Source organism: Girardinichthys multiradiatus, chromosome 19 (assembly GCF_021462225.1).
Source record: "Girardinichthys multiradiatus isolate DD_20200921_A chromosome 19, DD_fGirMul_XY1, whole genome shotgun sequence".
NCBI lineage: Eukaryota > Metazoa > Chordata > Actinopteri > Cyprinodontiformes > Goodeidae > Girardinichthys > Girardinichthys multiradiatus.
Window position 1 is genome coordinate 8,382,512 of NC_061811.1, and position 22,623 is coordinate 8,405,134.

General features: G+C 41.5%; 2 protein-coding genes across 2 annotated transcripts in view; both read right to left on the reverse strand.

Moving 5' to 3' along the window:
- Positions 1-15,791, reverse strand: hif1aa (hypoxia inducible factor 1 subunit alpha a). The gene is made up of 15 exons (XM_047345899.1): positions 15,473-15,791; positions 9,004-9,194; positions 6,366-6,517; positions 6,116-6,200; positions 5,699-5,808; positions 4,897-5,093; positions 4,610-4,716; positions 4,348-4,495; positions 3,897-4,180; positions 3,597-3,802; positions 3,398-3,520; positions 1,773-2,029; positions 1,312-1,411; positions 1,137-1,227; positions 1-1,048 (listed from the first exon to the last, which is right to left on the reverse strand). The coding sequence occupies exons 1-15, from the start codon at positions 15,502-15,504 to the stop codon at positions 885-887; spliced, it is 2,247 nt and encodes a 748-aa protein (XP_047201855.1). The 5' UTR covers positions 15,505-15,791; the 3' UTR covers positions 1-884.
- Positions 15,792-20,398: 4,607 nt separating this feature from the next.
- prkcha (protein kinase C, eta, a) overlaps positions 20,399-22,623 on the reverse strand; it is a 39,977-nt gene continuing 37,752 nt past the window's right edge. Inside the window, exons 13-14 of the mRNA XM_047346055.1 lie at positions 22,219-22,365; positions 20,399-20,911 (exon numbers count right to left, since the gene is read on the reverse strand). Coding sequence (XP_047202011.1) covers positions 20,762-20,911; positions 22,219-22,365 — 297 coding nt within the window. The 3' untranslated portion in view covers positions 20,399-20,761. The remainder of the gene's footprint in view (positions 20,912-22,218; positions 22,366-22,623) is intronic.

Genomic DNA, 22,623 nt, shown 5'->3' on the forward strand with positions numbered 1-22,623 from the left:
TTTTATTAAAGCCATTTATTGATAAACAGCAAAACGAAGTGTGAGAGACTCAACACTATGGCAAGGAAGAATGGTATTGAAACAGACTACCAGGCCAGACAAAATGGGAAGCTCGCACTGAGTTTGTCACACACTAATAACTGAAAACAAGAGGTCTTCATGTAGAAGAAAATCAATCTAATCCTGGACCAGGAAAATAAAAAGTGAAAAAGATTGAGTAAAAGTTCCAATTTTCCTGGCATATGTACAGTAACACAGTTACAGTAAAGTAATAAAGTGACATGTACTGAACTGCTACACAATTAAATGAAATTAGCTCACAGACAGCTATTAAATGGTGATAACATTCAAACCAGTTTAGGTTTTAAAGCAATACAGACATCTGTTTGGTGCGAGTACTACAACATACAAGTATGGGAGGAAAAAAAAACTATTTTCCATTAGATCTACTTTAAAAAGGCTTAAAATATATTGCTGGTAAGATTTTTCTTTTTAAGAAAATATAAGTTGTGCGACTGAAGCTTACAATACACTGCTGGCAGCAGCGTAAGGTTCTGTGGTGACCAACTGGAGAGGGGTCATAGGTGAAGGCGCCGTGTCGGGAGAGACTCGCCAGAGGAGAGGAGAGGAGAAAGAAAGAAGTTGATGTCTTACAATGCCTGAATCCCATCGCGCTGAAACCAAGATGCTGCTATGGTTGTTTGTCATGGTGGAATGCTGCAAATATCACATAAGGTGCACAAACAGCAGCCAAACTACAGTCAAAATCCAACAGATACATAAATAAGTGGCAGTAGGTTTGGGGGGTAGCTGGCCAAGGAGGAGAGTCACAATGTGAGGGTAGATTTGTAGTGTTCAGTCTAGTCCAGAACCGAAGGCCTGACTCAGATGACGTGATCCAGAGCGCACAGCAGCTCCTCCCCCTGCAGCAGGTACTGTCGGCCCTGTAAGGGGGCGTTCACCTCACAGTCGTAGCTGGTGAGCTGAGGCAATGTGAAGGGGGAGCTGCTGCCATCTGAGGTGGTGCCCAGCAGTCTGCTGGCCAAATCTAAGAGGGAGCAAGGTACATTAACGGCTGATGGGATTAGTTTTAAGCAACACTTGCATGTTTTTAAGCATGGAGCTTGGATGTTCACCTGAAGGCAGAAGAATAATGGTCCTAGTTGCTCCTAACTCGGTCGCCTTCAGCTTTTTACTCTTCTCAGGTTGCCCTTGGATCAAAGATCCCTGAAGACAAGAAACCAAAGATTTAACACTGTCCTGCAAAGCTAAAGTTCTTTAAAATAAACTGTGCTGAACTGTTGGCCCGACCTGTTCAATGATCTCCTTTAGTTCGCCGAGTTTTCTTTTCCGCTGTACATTCTGAACCGCCCGATTTCTGAGGGGAACGTCTTTCTCCGGGTTTGGGGCTCTGAAATACAACAGCAGCCGTTACCAGGGTTCCTCACTTATGTCTCAGAGTTCCACCAACTTCAGGACTGCATTTCCCAGACTTCCCAGTCCATTTTTGCTAATTATCAAAGTATAAATACAAGGATTAACATGAATATGTCAACAGAAATCGGGCTTTAAATATGGACTGGGAGAAAACCACTGGATGGATGGATGGATAAACAGAGAGTCAGACTAATGGATAAATTATGGAAACTATCAAGACGTGGAAAATACTTAAATTCCACACTTTTCTAGACAAACGAGGAACGATGTAATTCCCACCCTAAAAGTCATTTTAAACGCAACATGCTTTGAACAAGAAAAAAATAAAAGGTTACCTCTTTGCTGCGATGTTGGCAGGAGGGGGCGTGCAGACCGGCTCGGGTGGAGCTGGAGAAACCGTGCAACTCTCTGGCGCGCTGAATGGAGAGCTGGGATAGCTGTGGGCGTCCAGTGCGATGAGGACTGGGGAGCTTTCCAGGGGTTTGACTGGTCCACAAGACAAAGGCTCTTCGGAGACGAGGGAGGGCAGCTGGAAGTCATCATCCATGGGAATGTATGGTGCGAACATTTCCAGTTCGGAGTCCTCCATTACCTCAAGGAGAAGAAATGTTTTTTTAATTTATAATTAAGTTCTCATTTTTAACTGAGACAAGGAGATTCAATTCAGTTCAGTTTTATTTATATAGCGCCAATTCACAACACATGTTGTCTCAAGGCACTTCACAACAGTCAGGTTCATACATTCCAATCAATCCTAATCATTGAACAGTTCAGTCAGATTCAGTTATTTATTCAAATTGGATAAAAAGTTTTTCTGTCTAAGGAAACCCAGCAGATTGCATCCAGTCAGTGACTTGCAGCATTCACTCCTCCTGGATGAGCATGTAGAGACAGTGGACAGTCACTGGCGTTGACTTTGCAGCAATCCCTCATACTGAGCATGCATGTAGAGATAGTGGAGAGGAAAAACTCCCTTTTAACAGGAAGAAACCTCCAGCAGAACCAGGCTCAGTATGAGCGGCCATCTGCCACGACCGACTGGGGGTTTGAGAGAACAGAGCAGAGACACAAAGAGAACAAAGTAGTAGTCCTTTCTATGGGAAGGAAAAGTAAATGTTAATGGATGTAGCTCCTTTAGTCGTTTCATCTAGAAAGAAAGAACAGATAAACTTTCAGCCAGTTTTCAAGGTTAGAGTCTGAAAGAGAGCAGATATAATTAGTCACAGTAGAAGCTCAGTCAATCGCCATGTCTAGGAGAGAGAAAGGGTTAAACCATGAAAGACAGGGCCATGTGGATCATCTGTAGAGGTTGAGCATTAAGTTGTTGCCAGCAGAAGCTCGGACAATGCCCCTCTCCAGAAAGGTGTCACAGGTAGACACAGAACCAGGCCAGGTGTAGCTTCTAGGAAGAGAAAAGAGAGAACAAAGTTAAAAGCTGAAAAAACAGCAAATAATGCAGAATTAGAGAGTAGTGTGAGAATGTAGCGAAGAGAGTGAAAGTGGTCGTTATGTCCTCCAGCAGCCTAAGCCTATAGCAGCATAACTACACAGATAGTTTCAGTTCAGATTATTTAGTTAAACGGAGCTTATTTACAACAATGTCGTCTCAAGGAACCCCACAAAGGGTCCCACTGATGGTCATTGTTATACTAAAAACCACAATGATTGGGATACATCTCTCTGTCAGACTCATTATAACCATTGGAAAAGAGAAGGGGTCATACAGGTAGCAGAAATGGAGGGTGTGTTTGGACCTCAATCATAACTGAGCCGGTTTAGGCTAAACCTGACTCCCCCTTACTCCATCCAACAGGGAGAGAGGAAGGCTCCCTCCCTCCATCCAAGCAACCACACCTACTCAACTATTTAAATTATTAAAATACGAGGAATCCACCTTATTTAGAACATATGGGGTTGATCTATGTATAGTGAAAACTACAGAACCTCCTGAGATATTTACCTCTGTGTTAAAGGGAGCTTTGGCCTCTGGATCGATTGCAAACAGCTTCTCCACCAGGTCCAGTTTAAAATCTGAGTTCATTTCTGTGTCCATGGGGAAAGAAAAGCCCAGAGGATCGTCAACCTAAAGAGAAATCAGTACAGGTGAGTCCCTGTTCACTACAACGTTGAAGAATATTTTCAAAGTATCACAGTCATACTTCTGAAGGTTTGTGGGGTGGTGTAGTAGACAGGGCTGGAGTAAAGCTCTCAGGTTTTGGCTCCCCAGAGGTGCTGCTGGAGACCTCCAGCGGCTCAGTGGGCAACAGAGGAGACAGAGGCAGTGCCAGCTTGTCACCAGAGGAGGGCAGCATTACATCATTGTAGAGAGGGACATCCTCCAGCAGGTGGGTCTCTGACTCTGCACCTGAAAACGTTGCAGATCAGAATGTTTTAATTTCCTGGAATATAAACCGATTCATGTCGTGAAGATGTGTGGACGCCATAATGTGACTACGAACCGGGGCGGCCAAAGTCCAGGGAGATGAACGTGTCTCCGGCGGCCGGGGCCAGCTGGGTCAGGGCATCAGGCTGTTCTTTCAGCAAGTCGTAAAGGCAGTCCTGCGGATGCATCTCCGCCTGCGTGAAGAGTTTGATCACTGGGGTCTTCTCCTCCTCCTTCACTTCGACGGGCTCGCTTTCCTCCACTACAGCCTGGTCTTCATCCTGCTGCTGCTGCTCTTCCTCTTCCTTCACATCGTCGGTCTGCTCCAAAGAAAGGATCAGTTTCTCCTCCTGGATCCCACTGTTGGACAAGACCGACAGTTCTCAGCTGTAACAGAAAATCTTCACATTTTTCCCCCCTGAGTGAAAATGAGCAACCGGGTCTTAATCTGTCGTTTCTGAGATATTCACTGCATTTTTCACATGAAGATGTACTACTTGGAACTGGTTATAAATCTTTTGCAGTACCTGAGCACAAAGTTGACACAAACAACACACTGAGGCTGGGAGTTCTTGCTGTTGTAGATGACGGTGGCCTGTGTTTCCACCCACACAAAGCCTCCTTTCTTTGCCAACATCCGGTACTGACCCGTGGTGACCTGGCCCTTTGCAAACACTAAGAGCGACAGAAACACGGAAAGGAATATTTAGATTCTAAATTAAACGTTGATCAGATAAAAAAAACATAAGAGTGTGATTAAGTTTAGGATGCTCTTTCCGTTGAGCTTACAGTGATGGTGAGTCTTTGTAAGATAGTCCGAGTCCAGAGCATGGTAGTAGTCGTACACAGAACGGTTGAGCAGGTCCTCCGGATCGTAACCCATAAGCTCAGTGATTCTGAAAAAAAAAAAAAAAAAAAACATTTTCAGAATCAATCTTTTGTTGTACCACCACCGAGCACTAGATGTCTCTATATGACTATGCTATTAACACCTCTGACAACAACAGATGATAAAGAGGATCTGATCACTCTGCAAGCTCGCATACCATAATACTCCCTGAGGTGGGGAAACTGACCTCTCGTCGCAGTATGTGAACTTCATGTCCATCGTGTGGCGGCTGAGGAACGTTTTGGTGTCCAGGGGGACCTCGATGTTGGAGGGGTGAGGGACGGGGTCACAGATCAGAACCAGATAGGGCACGGGTGACTCCTTGTGGCCGTCTGCGCTCTGCTCACTGCTGTGAACTCGCACGTGACCCGAGCAATGCAGCACCTACAGAAACAACAGTCGGGCGGCACCAGTCAGAACTTTCAGACTGAGGCAGGGTTTTCAAATGTAGAACAGGAACATCAGATGGAAAATGTAAGAAACATAAAAACATTTGAAATCGTTCACTGTTTTTGACATTTACTGTTAGCCATCCATCGAGCTGCTGCTATTTACTGAAATGATCTATGTTTTTATCCTTTTTTTTTTTTTTTTTGTATCTTCTTAAACGTTTTAACAAAAGCTACAACTATTTCATCCAAATTGTATTGTGTGGTTGGTCGTCTGAGCAACCGTTTCAAAACAAACATGGCGGATAAAGCATCTGCATCATGGACAAAGGAGCTGGGTTGTAAACATTATTCAGTTTTCAAGCGGCCAAAGTTAAGCCATGATAAATGTTTAACTTGCATGAGTTGTCTGTGGATGCCTGGTGTTTTTGGTGCTTTTCTGTGACAGTGTCACAGCGCCACCAATGGGCCGGCATACCTACTACAGCGTTTCCAGTGTTGCTGTGTGCATCCGTGTGGACACACATTTTTTTTCTAAATTGTTTTTGCCTTGATACCGTTTTTGCCTCCGTGTGGACAAGGCCTTAACCTCTGACCTACCTTCCATGTAGCTGACTTTACGTTGACGGTGCGACCCCTGCTTGTGAGAGTGCATTTCATCCGTAGAAAGAAGCTTCGCTCTGTACTGGGTTCCTTGACTTTCTTGGAGCCTGAAATCACAAAATAAAATACAGATGGAACCAGAGTTGTAAAAAGAGTGAACCATTAACTTAGACTGCAGTTATAACAATGAGGGTTTATATCTCTAACAACCAACAGTTTTATGGTTTTTCTTTCAGTGTAACTGCAACCTGCTACTTGCATTTGCATAAAGACATAAAAGTGTAAAACTTCTGCACTGTGGTGAGCAACCCAGAGAACGAAAAAGGAAGTGGAGTTTCGAGCAGTTCCAGCTCAAATGTCAGTGTGTGCAAACTTAAATCAGCAGCTGTGTTGTGAAGAACTGGCGCTGCTCACCGGTTCTGTAGACCAGCACCTCTCTCAGCTCCTCCTGGTCGCAGGGATGAGTGAAATCAAACACGCTGTGTCCAATCAGGTCAAACTGCAGCAGACAGGCACACCTGAATGAGTTATTACACTTTTATGCAATTAAGAATAAAAGTGAAAGATTCAGCTTGGCCCCAAAAAACTAAATCATAGAAATTAACTGGAACCTTTGGGCCCAATTCCCTGCTTCTAACATATGAGCAGGTCATAACAGACCAACCTGTGCCAGCCCCAAGCACTTGTTGACATTTTCTGAAATATAGATCATATCTCCATCTTCAGACAACACCACGAGAAAGCCCTCTAAAGCCTTAAGGTAGGAGCCATTTAGCTGGATATCAAGTTCCGTTTTCTCCTCCACCGCAGGCTCATCTGGATGAGACAACCGAGAGGGGAGGAAGGGGTGGAAGGGGTGGGAGATGAAAATAAAAGATGAGATTATGCAGAGGTGATCAAAAATCTGTCTAAAACATTTACAAGCAGGCACAAAAAGCACAGCAGGCGGTCATATCTGCAGAGTGAACCATATACGAGTCGATTTTCAGGGCAGATAGCTAGTGGTTTCTACAGTTTGCTATTAAATGTGTGATTAGAGTTTCTGTCACCCTCCGTGTCATGTCCTGTCCTTGTGTAGATCATGGTGTGCACTACGACGGCTCTGCAGTTAACTGAATTTATTCGTATCTTTCTAATTTTGGCTCTAAAATATCACAAAAACATAATCGGCACACAGCTTTTCATATTCCACTTTGCAAGTATTTAATTTTGTAATGTCTCCAGTCTGATGCACATTTCTGCCCCTTTCGAAGGCTAAACTCATCATGCAAGGTACAGTCTGGAATTGAAAAGTCAAGATGGCAGAAAACGAAGAGCGACAGCAGTGCCCTTAGCAGCTTCACCAAGTGAAAATCTGCTCTAGCAATGTAGGTCAGGCCTAACTCTACCATAGTATGATGAGATTAGCCAACAGCATAACCTCTGACCCCAACTACTGACTAAATCATGAATGAAGACTGCTACCATCTGCTCGAAGACACGGGGTCCAGAGTTTAATATGGATAACAGGAAAATTCTGACTCTGTTTCTGCTTGTGTATGTATGTTTGGGAACAAAGCTGCTGTAACGCCAGACATTTAATACAGGTCCTTCTCAAAATATTAGCATATTGTGATAAAGTTCATTATTTTCCATAATGTCATGATGAAAATTTAACATTCATATATTTTAGATTCATTGCACACTAACTGAAATATTTCAGGTCTTTTATTGTCTTAATACGGATGATTTTGGCATACAGCTCATGAAAACCCAAAATTCATATCTCACAAAATTAGCATATCATTAAAAGGGTCTCTAAACGAGCTATGAACCTAATTATCTGAATCAACAAGTTAACTCTAAACACCTGCAAAAGATTCCTGAGGCCTTTAAAACTCCCAGCCTGGTTTATCACTCAAAACCCCAATCATGGGTAAGACTGCCGACCTGACTGCTGTCCAGAAGGCCACTATTGACACCCTCAAGCAAGAGGGTAAGACACAGAAAGACATTTCTGAACGAATAGGCTGTTCCCAGAGTGCTGTATCAAGGCACCTCAGTGGGAAGTCTGTGGGAAGGAAAAAGTGTGGCAGAAAACGCTGCACAACGAGAAGAGGTGACCGGACCCTGAGGAAGATTGTGGAGAAGGGCCGATTCCAGACCTTGGGGGACCTGCGGAAGCAGTGGACTGAGTCTGGAGTAGAAACATCCAGAGCCACCGTGCACAGGCGTGTGCAGGAAATGGGCTACAGGTGCCGCATTCCCCAGGTCAAGCCACTTTTGAACCAGAAACAGCGGCAGAAGCGCCTGACCTGGGCTACAGAGAAGCAGCACTGGACTGTTGCTCAGTGGTCCAAAGTACTTTTTTCGGATGAAAGCAAATTCTGCATGTCTTTCAGAAATCAAGGTGCCAGAGTCTGGAGGAAGACTGGGGAGAAGGAAATGCCAAAATGCCAGATGTCCAGTATCAAGTACCCACAGTCAGTGATGGTCTGGGGTGCCGTGTCAGCTGCTGGTGTTGGTCCACTGTGTTTTATCAAGGGCAGGGTCAATGCAGCTAGCTATCAGGAGATTTTGGAGCACTTCATGCTTCCATCTGCTGAAAAGCTTTATGGAGATGAAGATTTCATTTTTCATCACGACCTGGCACCTGCTCACAGTGCCAAAACCACTGGTAAATGGTTTACTGACCATGGTATCACTGTGCTCAATTGGCCTGCCAACTCTCCTGACCTGAACCCCATAGAGAATCTGTGGGATATTGTGAAGAGAACGTTGAGAGACTCAAGACTCAACACTCTGGATGAGCTAAAGGCCGCTATCGAAGCATCCTGGGCCTCCATAAGACCTCAGCAGTGCCACAGGCTGATTGCCTCCATGCCACGCCGCATTGAAGCAGTCATTTCTGCCAAAGGATTCCCGACCAACTATTGAGTGCATAACTGTACATGATTATTTGAAGGTTGACGTTTTTTGTATTAAAACACTTTTCTTTTTTTGGTCAGATGAAATATGCAAATTTTGTGAGATAGGAATTTTGGGTTTTCATGAGCTGTATGCCAAAATCATCCGTATTAAGACAATAAAAGACCTGAAATATTTCAGTTAGTGTGCAATGAATCTAAAATATATGAATGTTAAATTTTCATCATGACATTATGGAAAATAATGAACTTTATCACAATATGCTAATATTTTGAGAAGGACCTGTATATACTCAGTACCATCGTCTCGTATTATACTGGATGTAACCTGATATGAGTTTTCTTATAACCGAAAACAGGTGTGGGTTAAGCTGAACTGTAACTACAGATACTGACCGATGCAGAGCAGTTTCTGCATGCGCAGGTAACTGATGGTCAGCCTCATGATGGAGGCCTTGTCCAGGCTCGAGCTGGTGCTGTGTGGGAGGGGCAGCTGCTTGGCCAGCTCGTAGAACACCTCCGACTCCTTCCCGCGACGACATCTCGCTGCATCCCTCGATTTCTCCTTCCTGCGCTCCGAACTCACCCTGTGTGGAGACAGGCAACGGATTGGTCACAACCTGGACACATTCTGGGTTTACCACAAGCAGAAGCGTGCCTGTTCTTTAACTCAGGCATGTCTGAGGAGCCTAGTCTGACACTTACTCCCATAGCTGGAAAGATGCATTTACACAGACAGCCATTTGAAAGCATCCTCCTGGCTGCTGACCGATAGAAACATTGCCCACCCACTGATGTGATACACCAGGAAGAAGAGCTGTCCGTGTTTTGGCAGCTATGCAGTCATTGTGGGGTTTGCAGGTTTCATGAAAGAAGCAATGAGGAACAGAGAGGGCAGCATCGTCCTTTTTACATTCTGTATTATCAAAAACCTGGTTAATGGCAACTCAAAAAACAAGATCTTCAGATAAACACCCTTTGAAGCAGACTTTAAACGATCCAATGCAGATGAAAAGCTTTGAAAGTGCTTTCCATTAAAGTCGTGCAATGACTCTGACATTTTACTGTAAAGCTCATTCTGTTCCCAGACTCCACCTCAGAAACCCCAAACACATTTAGACGACACCAGAGCTGCACCGGGACTGAATGTCCAGCCATTTAAAAAGCTCTTTGCTATGAAATGCACATCCAATTAAAATTGATCTGTTACGCACTTACAGCACTGACCAAGGGCGTTGATGTTATTCTGGTCTCACCCTGAAGAGAATAGAGCAGCCAATTAAACATAGCGTGCTGCAGATTAAATCAGCTGGAAGAGAGAGACTTCAGGTTTAAAAGTGAAACTTTCTATTGCAAACCACCATGCAACAGAGATAATTGATCCGCCAAGATTTTCAGGTCTGAGCCTGAACTTTGTCTTTGAGGAAGTCACAACCCAGCTGTTGAATGAATCGGCTCAGTTCCAGACGTCTGACGGATCATTTATACGTACACAACAAGAAAGCACTTTCAGAGTCTACTGCCAGTACTGTTGACATTCATGTATGACCTCTGTTTACCAGTCTTGGCCACCTCTGCATTTAATGACTGTGTCAGCTCATTTCCTCACATCTAACCTGCTTTCACATAAAAACACATTCATATTACATTAGAAATATTACAGGGGTCATCGGGAGGCCGTTTGGTGAAGCTGCTGTCTCAGTCCAATATCAGTCGACCTCTAAACATCCTCAAGAACTTTGGTCCCACAATAACTGCTGATAAGTTCTGGCATGGGTTCAGATTAATATGTTTTAGAGGCTGCAACAAACTAAAACATTCCAGAAATCACTCACATGCCAATAAGAATATGCTGCAACATTCGACAACCACATAAATCTACCTAGTGGTCACCAGGCCACTATGACGTCAAAGAACCAAAAGCTCCTCAGATGTTATTACATAACACTAACAGTCCACACATCCACTTCTTCACATATGTAGTTTGCAGTTGGGCTCGTTTCAGCACATTATTTACTAAAGAGGGTTGAACTGTAAACAAAGTTTGAGCTCGTAGATGTGACCACGTAGATTAAAGGGAAGGAAAAAAGGCCCCCTCATGAGAACCACCTCGACCAGCGCTTCCAGTGTTGTTTGTGTATCATGCTACACTGGGCTGACCTATTTTAGAAGAGAGCTGCTCTCCCTATCAGTGTGTCCCGCTGAGTATGACGATAAACATGGTCCCATTATATAATCCAACATGTAGAAAGAAACACTGTTACACTCGCAGGAAGGCAAACAAAATGTGCTTTCTGTAATGTGACAATCAGGTAAGTTAAATTAGCTTTTCCAGGAAATACGGTTGTCTTCTGATTTCTGTCAAGCTATTTACACCAAACGTGCTAACTGCAATGACAATAACGTCCATTTCACCCCAGTTTGGTTGAGACGCACTAAGAAATGGGCTGGTGACCAGAATCAAACAATTTTAAGCTTTATCGGCGCTGATCTGAAACTCAGTCTGATCTTTTCTGTTCATTAAACGCAACACAACTAAGAGCTGCCAGGCTGTGGCAACAACACTCTTCAGTGTGGATGAATCTACTGACGGAAGAACGGTCGAAGTTAACTACTTTCACCATCGTTGAGTTGATTAACGGATTAATTCAGAGGAAGCAATAGATCTGAGAAGATCGTTTAAAGGAAATGTATTTTCCACAAAATGTTGAGACATGCTCTTAGTTCTCCATTCCCTTGTATCATGTTCTCTCTAAACACAGAAAGCCACAATAAGGAACTTTAAAATGCTACAGCGTTTTAAAGTTCATTTAATCTTGCTGCTTTTAGTGTTTGGTTTCTTTCATTTTACTCTCTTTATTCCTTCTGAAGCACCTGGAGATTTTAAAATGTAAAACGCATTATAATAAATACATGTAACAAATTAATATTATTGTGTTGTTTTTTTACTTAGACGTCTGATTTTCCAAGTTCCAAGTAAAAAAAAAAGAAGCACAAATGCCCCCAGAAATCAGAGTTTTGTAAACAATACTCTGCACATATAGAAGTGAGTGAAAGGTTCAGGTGCTGGCGTTTTATTACCATTTCTGACAGTTTGTGTGTCATTACAACAGTGGCACACATAGTGGTGTTAAACATCTACTACAGTGGGATTAAGGAGATTAGCAAAATTTTAAAGTTGGAGTTGAAAACTTCCTGATCTACATATCTCCGATTCAACATTAGGTGTCTGTTTCTCCTTCTTGACAATACAGCTGCTGCTTCATCAGAAACCACAAGCTGGGGTTTAAGGAAAGAAAAAGCCGAACGTCACACTAATAGTGATCTACATTATGAATCATTCATCAAGCTAACATCACAAGCTTCCAGTTCACCCGTCTTACTGTACAAACCTCCAACTGATGAACCATTTCCTTCCAGCTTCATGTTGCCATCCAAAAACTTTCTTCTTCAACTAATTGAACCCAGAAGATGAAACCAAGCTATTCAAAATCTAGTTCCCTCTGCGTGTCACGTTGATAAATAAAGTTAAGTCTGTACGATCTCTAAACAGTTAAAACTGAAACAGCTATCCGAGCTCACATTGTGTGATAACCCTGAACTCATCAGTGCAAGGAAGGAAAGACAGAATTACATTTAACAATATTGCTAATTGCTGTCCAACATTTGAAGGACAAGCACAGGGAGACATTCATCATGCATCCTTCCTAGCATTGTTAGAGACAGTCTGAACATTTATTTCATCTGCGCTAAATTTATCACGGACCAAGAAGGCAAATCTACATACCTGGCAGAGCATTATACACCTAAACTGTCAGACTACAGCCAATGTTTTCTACGTTAATGTCCTCTAATCTCCTGACCCTATCAGGTTATTAGTGCTTTACAGCCAGAGGCCACAATGGGAACTGAAGAAGCCCAAATTGTTTATTTTTTATCCAAGCATATTTTTATTCCTTAAACTCTAGACTAATGTGTTGAATCAAAAATAGGTCAAATAAACCACAAACCAAAATATATCTGTGCACCAACAAGTTCCTGATTTCTTATTCATGTTCTAACCCGCCTGCTGCCTGAATGTCTCTGAGATGCCGGCTAATTGCCAACCAGCAAGCTACCACACACACTCGGCCACTCCTATTGACGTCAGGCCCCAGTAATTAGGGGATGAATGAGTATTACAAAGACACCTCAAAGCAACCAGCTAAAACTAACCCAAACCAGCCTGCAACCCTGGGCCAGAACTGAGCACATATTTATTGCAATCTATAGGTATTCTTGACCTAAACAGAGGGTCAGATTTAAGTCCAGAGAGCGCGAGTCCCCCAGGGTGGTTCAGTGAGCTTGACAAAATGAAAATCCTCACCGAGGCAACAGCTTAAAATGGAAAGTAAAGGATCTGGAGGTCAAACTGTAACCTGTCAGTATATTATTCAGTGAGGAAATCTTTTAGCTAGGCCTATTGGGGAGAAAGTCTGTTTTTATTAGTTCTGTTTTTATTCTTTCAGAGTTTTTTTTTTGTTTGTTTTTTTAATTGTACATCATTTTACAATTTAATTGATTAATGCAAATCAGCAATAACACTGAGTTGCGGTGTCTAACAGATTTCACAACCATGAGAATGGCCCCAGCTGCACTTCCATGGTTCTGATGACTGAAAATCCCTTTAGTGGTTGTCTGCTTTGTTTCCATCAGGTTCGACTCTGCTCATCGGGTAACCTGTGGACGCAGGTTTTACCACTACTGTAACCACTACACCTGCTCACGGTTGAAAAAGCATTGTACAAACAAGCTGAAAGTGAGGAGACGCAGCATGATACAGATTTGCAAGCCACAGTTTAAGCTTAATACCCGTATTTAATATATTCAGCAGTAAAAACACAAACAGTAAAAACAACAGTCCAGGCCGTTTGTATAGTTTGTAGCGTCCACAGACATGTTTTTCCTTTCAACAGTCAGTATGGCTTCTCTATTCAATGAAGCATGTCTATAAAACCAATGCAGGTCAGCTCCAGTTACTTCTGATGCAAGCTGCTAGGCTGGGCTAATATTTTGAGGAAACAGCAACTTCTTTACAGTTAAGATTGCACAATATATGGTTGTAGCATTGTAATAAATATGGGCAAAATCTATCTTTTCAAGCCAGACAAATCGGTTCAATCAGAATTGTCAAAGAAGGATTTATAAGACATTTGACAAGGTTCAGAAGAAGGTTCTTTTTCAGCAACGCCAAGTAGTTTGATTATTCAAATCAACACCAAGAAGCTCCGAGTCAAACAAATACAAAGCCAAAGGGTTTTGTTGGCCAGTCTTCACCATATACTGTATTTAATGCATTAATACAGTGGCCCAGATGGTTCAGAGCTCATCAAAGGGTAACAGGTCAATTCTGATCTCTGCCCAACTGATTGGTGCATCACTACCTTTTACCAGTTTACACCACAAATAAAAGGTCTCTATATTAGGGATGCAACTATTGATTATTTTGCTAATCGATTAATAATCGATTCATTGTTCCAATTATTCAATTAATAATTGGATAACAAAAGGTGCTTTTCGATAGAGAATATTGAGAGACAAAGAAGGGTTTTCATACAAAATGCAAATGTAGATATTTTTTGTACAATTATGATCTGAGTAGGTTGTTCTTTCTGCAGATGCAATGTTTGAGTCTGTATACTCCAACAAACAGTTATTCGATTATTAAATGAGTTGGTGATTATTTCAAAAATCAATTAATCACAATTAATCCAATTAATTGTTTCAGCCCTACTCTATACATATAAGTCATACAGAAATTTTGAATGTACATATACATAAAAATTGAACACACTACATTTATCATTTATAGCCCACAATGCCTAGTTTACGTACTATCTGCATATTACATTATTATTGTTATCAGAACCGTAATTTAATCCTTTTTACACAAACACATGCATAAAGTTCATCCTAAAAGTTATTTAGAGGCAGCTATTAGTTAACCTGTTATCTTTCATCTTACACAGGACTTCATGGGGATTTCTATTAATCATATAACCCCTTAAAGCCAGGACCAGTCTTACACGGTTCCCACTCAGCATTAACCTGAAACTCATTCACCTATTTCAGGAAGCTTCATCCGCTAAGCACCTGTGGTCAACATCCCGGCCTTTGGCACAACGTCAGCAGCCACAAATAAGATGTTTCAGCACTTTGATGATGAGAAGATGTAATCCCACTAAGTGAATTCATTTCTGTCGTTTTCAGTGCAGGCGTTGAAGATTAACCCTACAGGTTTTTTAGCCATAACAAAAATCAGTTTGTTAACTATTTGATCAAACCTAAACTCACACAACTCTCTCTCTCATATATATATATATATATATATATATATATAAACCCAACACTACTCTGTACTTTGGCAGCTGTTCATTGAACGCTGTCAAAGCTGGCACATCAAGGCAAACACCTGCACAGGTGGATTATTGACTGAATACAGTAAAACAGATGTAAATAAAGCTCTTGTTGCATCGAGGCTAGCCCAAGAAAACGAAATAAGCGAAAGATTAAATTTTTAAACCGGACATGAGGCTAAACAGGATTAACTGAATGGGCTAATAAGATTCTTAAAATAATGTCTGTAGAAGGTAAACTGTTTAAAATCCACCACTTTTACGGTAAACAGCTCTGTTAGCTACATGCTAACATGCTAGCAGAGAACAGAGACGAACGAAGAGAGGAAACTAGCTGTTAACCTTGAGATTAAGGCCGTAATGTCATGGCTGGCATTAGAAAGAACCCCAAATAAAACAACAAAGCTCTAAAAATATCCTCAGAAAAACGTCTCATCTCAGAGGGCAGCATCAGCTAGCTGCGACATTACCTTTTCTTTTCAGGTATGATCGCTGTGTCCATGTCAGGACGGCTGGGCTGGAGTCGAGCCTCTCTATCGGTGTCAAGCTGGAACCGTTCGCGTCGAGAAATCAACCAAAATGTCACTTTTTAACTGAAGTTTACCCGCAAATCCTCGGGTAGATCACATAAGAGTTCCTTCTGGGTTTGCTTAATCCAAAAATATCAAACTCTTCTCTGTTGGAAACGGAATATTTGGTGGGTTCTTGTGGAAAAAAGTAATGCCACGCTGGATAAGCGCCTTTTTTACCGAGACAATGTTGCCTCATGAAGGACCGCGCTGACTCCGCCCGCTGCCGCGGGGGCGCGCAGTCACATGCCTTCACCACAGCCAGAACGCGCACGGGAAATGTGACGTATCCGTTAAAAAACAAACAAAATAATAATAATAATAATAATTAATCAATTTAATCGAAAGGCATAAAGAAACCCGTGGAAAAATGTGACCTCTGACAGATTTCATCGGTTTTTTTCGTCTCATGTCACTTTCAAATCATCAAATAAACGTTAATACCACAAAAAGATGAAGCGAGTGCAGACGAAGAACGTTTTTCAAAAGATTTATTTTCTGAGATATCTAAAAGAACCCGACCTATGTGAAGATATAACTATCCCCCATTGTTAAATGATAAATAACTTAAATCTACAACATTTTAGGCTTTATGTCACTCACCACACCCAGATCTGCTTACTGTAAGCAGACACTTTCTGAAAACATAAGGTAGCCTAAAGTACCTCTGAGAAAGCAACACATCAATCACGCTTTTCAGATTTTTATTTGTAAAATGCTAAACCCCGGATAAACCACGTGTCATTGTCCCTTCCCTTCATTGTATGCGGTTGTATAAAATCCCAATAAAACTGAATCAATGTTTGTGGTTGCAACGTGCCAAAATGTGAAAATGTTCACTATAGCTACATGCAGGGACCTCTATCCTGGAAATATAAAATTAATTTCCTTCTCAAGCAAGGATATGTACAGCCCATGTCAGTTTTAAAGTGTCTTTGTGCTTTTTTATCCTAACTTTCTGAAGGTTTATGTTGGTTTCTGTATTGCAGTGTTTTGCACATTTTAAGACATGATACCTCCTGTTCTTAGCAGAAGTGTGTATGCACATGTGAGCATTGCACTTTAAGAGTTTCGGTCCTATTTCCAGTCAGATTTTTGTTCAGTTTGGCACCATCATTTAATAATCCAGGAAGGTTGTGATTCAGCTTTTCTTTGGAACAGAAACTGGGGGTTGAAAAAAAAAAAAAAACGTCTAAGAAAATCACAGCAAAGAACACTCACATTTGAACAAGAAAGAAACCCTGTTTGGATCCTTTAAAACACTTCTTGCTCTGAATATGTTGGTTGTCACATCTGGCAGCCGATAGGAGAGATATCTGGGTTGCTTGATGGCACATCACCTCGGTGTGAACAGCAGAGCTCAACTTGGATCTGAGTCATAAAATCTTTGTGAAGTATTTGACAGGACCTGAAAAAGAGCAGGATCTCAAGGCAAACAAGTGATCCTTAGAAACTTTGTGCTGTCGAGACTTTGCCTGAGGTTGGGACCAAAACCTTTACTATGCTACTGAGCATGCTTTAAATTCTGACCCCAGACTCTGTCAGACAGAGATAACTGTCATCTAACATTAAAGGGGAGCAGCTGTTGCTTTGATTCTTGTTCTGAAAGGCTTCGAAGGGGGGGGGGGGTGTTTAGATGTGCATGAACTGCAATGTCACTGTAATAATGAGATCTCTTACAGCAGAGGCAAGGAACCAGCATGATTTTACAGAATGAAAAAGTGGTTAAAAGTCACTCATGTACACCCACTGGCCACTGAATTAGGCACACCTTGCTGGTTCCAGGATTTTCCCTGTTTTCAAATTCATAACTGCCTTGCGGCGGAGATTTGGCTCCATTCGGACGTGAAAGTATCAAGCTGTTGCTGCAGATTTGTCAGCTGCACATCCATGAAGAGAATCTCCACATCCCAGGTGTGCTTTATTGGATTGGGATCTAAAGACTGCGGAGGCCACTGGAGTACAATGAAGTCATTGTCGTGTTCAAGAAACAAGTTTCGGGATGATTTGAGCTATGTAACGTGGTGCATTATCCTGCTAGAAGTTGCTGTCAGAACGTGGGTTAAAGGAATGGACATGGTCAGCAACAAAACTCAGGTAGGGTGTGGTGTTTAAATGATGCTTCGTTGGTACAAAGAGGCTCAAATCCACCAAGAAAATATTCCCCACACCATTATAACACCACCATCAGCATGAGCCATAAATACAAGACATGATGGATCCATGCTCTCATGTTGTTTACGCCGAATTCTGATGCAACCATCTGAATGTTGCAGCTAAACTTCGGGCTCATCAGACCAGGCATCGTTTTTCCAATCTTTTGTTGTCCAACTTTGGTAGTCCTTGGTTTAAAGTTTGGGATAAAAGGAGTGTGGCCTTCTGCTGCTGTTTGAGGTTTGAGATGTTCTTTGTTCAGTGATGATATTCTGCATAGTTCTATTGTAACGAGTTATTTGAGTTCCTGTTGCCCTTAACCTCTGACATCAATAAGACATTTTTATCCACACAACTGCTGCTCCCTACATATTTTTCCCTTCCCAGTGGATCTGCAACTTTGTCTGCTTTAGGGGCTTATCAAACCTGCAGATTAGAAAAATGCCGAACATACCAATAGTAACTAGGGTAGAAAGCTAAGGCGAGATGTTTTCATGCAAACATAACCCGAGGAAGCTGCCGAACGGGGAAGCAACAAGCCAAGAAAAACAAGGAAGGAACTTTGTTTTTCAAAGTGCACGCCCTCTAAGATAGCAATTCCTGGTTATAACGCTGTTGTTTTACTAGATGAATCCTGACTGAACTGTGATTAACCAATTTTTTTGAAAAGCAGATCTTTTAAATCAAGAAATCACCTAAAAAGAACCTGCCTTAGAACATTAAGCCTGCTTGAAGAGCTCAAAAACAATAATAAACATCAGAAACAATACTTAATACTAAGGTATTAAATGCAGTTATTGGATTCTGTCAGTTTTTTACTATTTAATGTAACTGGCTTACAGAAGTCTAACTGACAATAGGTAGCCTAGAGCAGTATTTGTGTCCTAACGTATACAGTGACAGGTTTATGAGCATGAATTTTTAAATAATTTTTAATCATAACCTAAAAAAAACAAAAGTATTGCCCATACCATGCTCAAGTGTATTTGCTTTACACAGCAAGACAATGATCCAAAAAGTAAAAGAACGGCGCAAAAACACCAGGGTTTCGAAATGGCCTTTTCAAGTCTGGACAGAAATCTGACAGAAATGTTGGCCGTTTATAATCTAAAGCTGTCGAATGTGGCTGAATCAAAATTATTCTGCAGAGTGGGCCAAAGGTCCTGCACAGTGATGTAATGGCTCACAAGTTGTCACAAATGTTTGACGGTGGTTGTTGCTGCCAAGGGTTGCACAACCAGTTATTAGTTTAAGGGGGCAATTAGCTTTTCATATAGGTTGGTTCTGATGGCTTTAAGTACCTTAGTAAACAGAGTCATCATTCAAAATATGTTTGTATTTTTTGTTTGTCTGTATTTGCCTTATTTTGTCTGATATTTACATAACCTAAAGCAAAAACCTTTTAAACCTCTGTGTGCTTGAAAAAACCTGAGACTTACCAGAGGTTTAATAATACCGAAGGTTAAAGCTAGTTTTTGTTGAAAACGAACTTTGTAGTAACTACAGATTTTAATTTGAGCAGGGAATGAACATCAGGTTTTAAACTCAGAATGTATGGAGGCATTTGTGCATGCTAAGCTGTCAGTTTGCAGTCCTACGCAGGACAATAGGGTGAGTAGACAAACACAAGTACAGACTTCCTCCTTCACACCAGCCGGAAGAGTCCGTGTCCTAAACACTGGGGCTTGATCATGTCAGTGCAGGTTTAGCCAGAAGTCCACCTCAGGCTTCCTGCCGCCACCACAGGTGACTGTAAAAAGACTTCTTACTGCAGCAAAGAAAGGCCTGAAAAGTATTTTGTCGCTCTTCTCTTCCGGTCTTGATTAAAGGTGACAGGAATGACGTTGTATGTGGTTTCCTGTTTATCCTCGACTGGTTTGCAACAAAAAGTAAAAATCAACTGAAGGCCCACTCCTTCCACAGGAGGATCAGTTAACATCAAGTTTTATACGCTGTGTTTTCCTGCCTTTTGTTCAGGGACTCAGATGTTTGGGTGAAAATTATTTGAGTATTTCTTAGATTTACACCAAGACAGCACAGAGTGGCTTGCTTTTACAGGCTTTCACAGGCTCTGTGTTTGCAGAGGCAGACAGTGTAAAATGAATGGAAAAATGACTGTACAGCATCATTTTATTCTGCCAACATCCCAATGTTTGTATTCACTCTCCCTTTGTTACACTGCTGTGTTGCGAAATCTACAGAATTTTGGATATTTCACCATCAGCATGAATCAGAAGGCGAAATGTTGCGTCATATTTAACATGCCCGCCTGATCCAATTACGACAGAGACAAAGGCAGAGCGTTTGTGACATGGTGTGACCTAAACCTATAATACACCCCACCTATTATCTGTGCCTGGGTCCAGCTCATTAAGCATGTTCTGTAATCTCGTAACCAGTGAAACCTCTCAGCGGCCAGAGAACAGCCGTGTTTCTAGCTTCAATATCTAATATTTTTATTTGTAACATATTTAAAAGAGTACATCCCAGGCTGTGTGTATCTGTATGTTTCCAGAGCAGGAACACATCACTGAAAAACTATTTCATCTGCTCCAGTAAGTCTTTCCAGTAGTTAACTGGTATTCAGACTTTTCTGGGAATCTGGCAGGCTTGTGTGAAACCGGCTCTCCATTTCTTCCCTTGTGTGTTTCTGCGCAGCACCAGAGCGAAAAGTGGACTCAGTGAAATTTTATTTTTTTTTAAAAAGTGCTTTTTCATTTGAAGAAAAGTGAAGTAACTCCATTACAATACAACAGCATCTCAAACACATCCTGTAGACACTTGAAACGGTGAATGTGCTGATGAAGCTAAAAACTAGGAAGATTTCTCAATCTGACCAAACTGCAGGGTCCGAGATTACACAGGAGTGCTAAGGAGCTCAGTTACAGCCTGGTTTCTTGCGGAGCTGTCAACATCTTTCTTACTCCCACTTCTCACATTTCTGGGGATTGGAACAGCAACAAAGTACAAGGAATTGCTGTAGACACAGGCAGGAAAAACGGTAGAAAAATGACAAGGGAAGGACAGGAGAGCCTCTCAGATCGCTAGTAGCTCAGGTGAAGTGAAGGAAAAGTTTCTAAACTCCTCCTGGTTGATGGAAGAGATCATGGGGTCATCGATAGGCGTGAGCGTGGGTTCCTCCTGGGTGAAATCTGGGTCAAAGTTGTTCACGTCCTCAGGCGTTTTCTGGACAATAATAAAGAAATGAGAAGTACAATGTAAGGATAAAACATTAAAGATCAAGCTCTAGATTCTTGTAGACAACTGAAACCAGATATTTACATGCAAAAAAATTAGACTATACTTTTCCTGTTTAAGTCATTGTTTCCATTTTCTAAATGCCTGAATATTGAGAAGAAGAACCTTCTCCAAATTCAGTAATGTACATACACTGTGTTGGCATTTTAAAGAATTGCTTTTTAAACTGTATGACTTGGGTCAAAAGGTTTTGGGTATACCTCAACAGTTTGGCCCATTCCTTTGAACAGAACTGGTGTAACTGGGTCAGGTTTGTAGGCTGCCTTGCTCACACATACTTTCAGATCTGACCACAAATGTTCTAATGGGACTGAGATCGGGAACTTGTGATGGCCACACCAAAACATGGACTTTGTTGTCCTGAAACCACAGTTTCACTAATGTAGAGGTATGCTGTGGGTCATAGTCCAATTAGAAGACCCATTTGTTTGAAGCTTCAACTTCCTGGCTGAAGTCTTGAGATGTAGCTTCACTATTTTTACATAATGTTCTTTCATCATGATGGCATGTTTTTTGCATGGTGCAGTAGTCCTTCCTGCAGCTAAACACCAACAAAACATGGTGCTGCCACCACCGTACTTCACAGTTGGGATGATGTTCTTAGGCTTCCAAGTTCCCTCTTTTTCCTCTAAATGTTACAATGGTCCAATTTCAGTTTCATGAGACAGCTGGACATGTCTCCAAAACTAAGGTCTTCCTCCCTGAGTGCATTTTGCAAACCACAATCTGGCTTCTCATGTTGCTTTTGGAAAAACAGCATAATAGCTACTGTGAAGCCTTTTATCCCATATCAGTACAGCGTGCATTTCACTGTGGACAATGACACTTTGTGTAGGCCCTCATTTCTGTTCCCGATATCAGATTTCTTTTAATTAAATATTTCATAATGTCACACAAGGAAGCAGAGTGTTTGTAATGTTCCCTTGAAATAAACCCAGAGTTGTGCCCCCTATTTAATTCAGACTGTGAATTAACTTATCAGACGCTGACAAAGCCATGACCTTATCATCTAGGGTTTCTCAAGTTATTAATTCTTAAAGGCATAATAATCGCTGTATATCTAAACCTTTGATTTTGAAGAAATGTAATTTAGCAAATAGAAATCATTTTGGTAATCGTACTCGACCTAAAAAAAGAAAGAAAAAGAAAAATTGTGTATATATGTGTTTTATACAGTGTATGTGAATATCTGGTGTCCGCTATATGTTACCAGTGAATTTGGTTGTGTTGCTTACAATCCTTGGTTTAAAGGGTGGCTCTATTTCTCTGCTATTTAGTTTATCCCAGTCGATGCCAGTGAAGAAGGAGTGGCTGATCACTGCGTTCTCGCCTCCTTCTGACGACACACAGCCGAGACGCCGCGCTGGGTTTTTGGTCAGGAACTGCAGAAGCCAAAAGATGCATGATTTTATCAATAATAACAACAACAATAATAACAATAAAACTAAATAAAAATTGAAATTTCTCCTGAAAATGCAGTTTGAATGCTTTAAGCTAAATTGGCACATAATCTGCTTAAAAGGGTGATTAATAATATTACTACTGCTAATAATACTAATAATAACACTAAAAATAAAATAATAATAATAACAGTAATACTAAACTAGACCCATCTGGTTTCAGCATTTATGTAGAATGTA

Coding starts and splice junctions, on each gene's coding strand:
- hif1aa (XM_047345899.1), bottom strand. CDS start 15,504: ATGGACACAGCGATCATACCTGAAAAGAAAAG. Junction 9,195..15,472: donor ATCATACCTGAAAAGAAAAG/GTAATGTCGCAG, acceptor GTCTCCACACAG/GGTGAGTTCGGAGCGCAGGA. Junction 1,412..1,772: donor GCCAACATCGCAGCAAAGAG/GTAACCTTTTAT, acceptor GTTGTATTTCAG/AGCCCCAAACCCGGAGAAAG.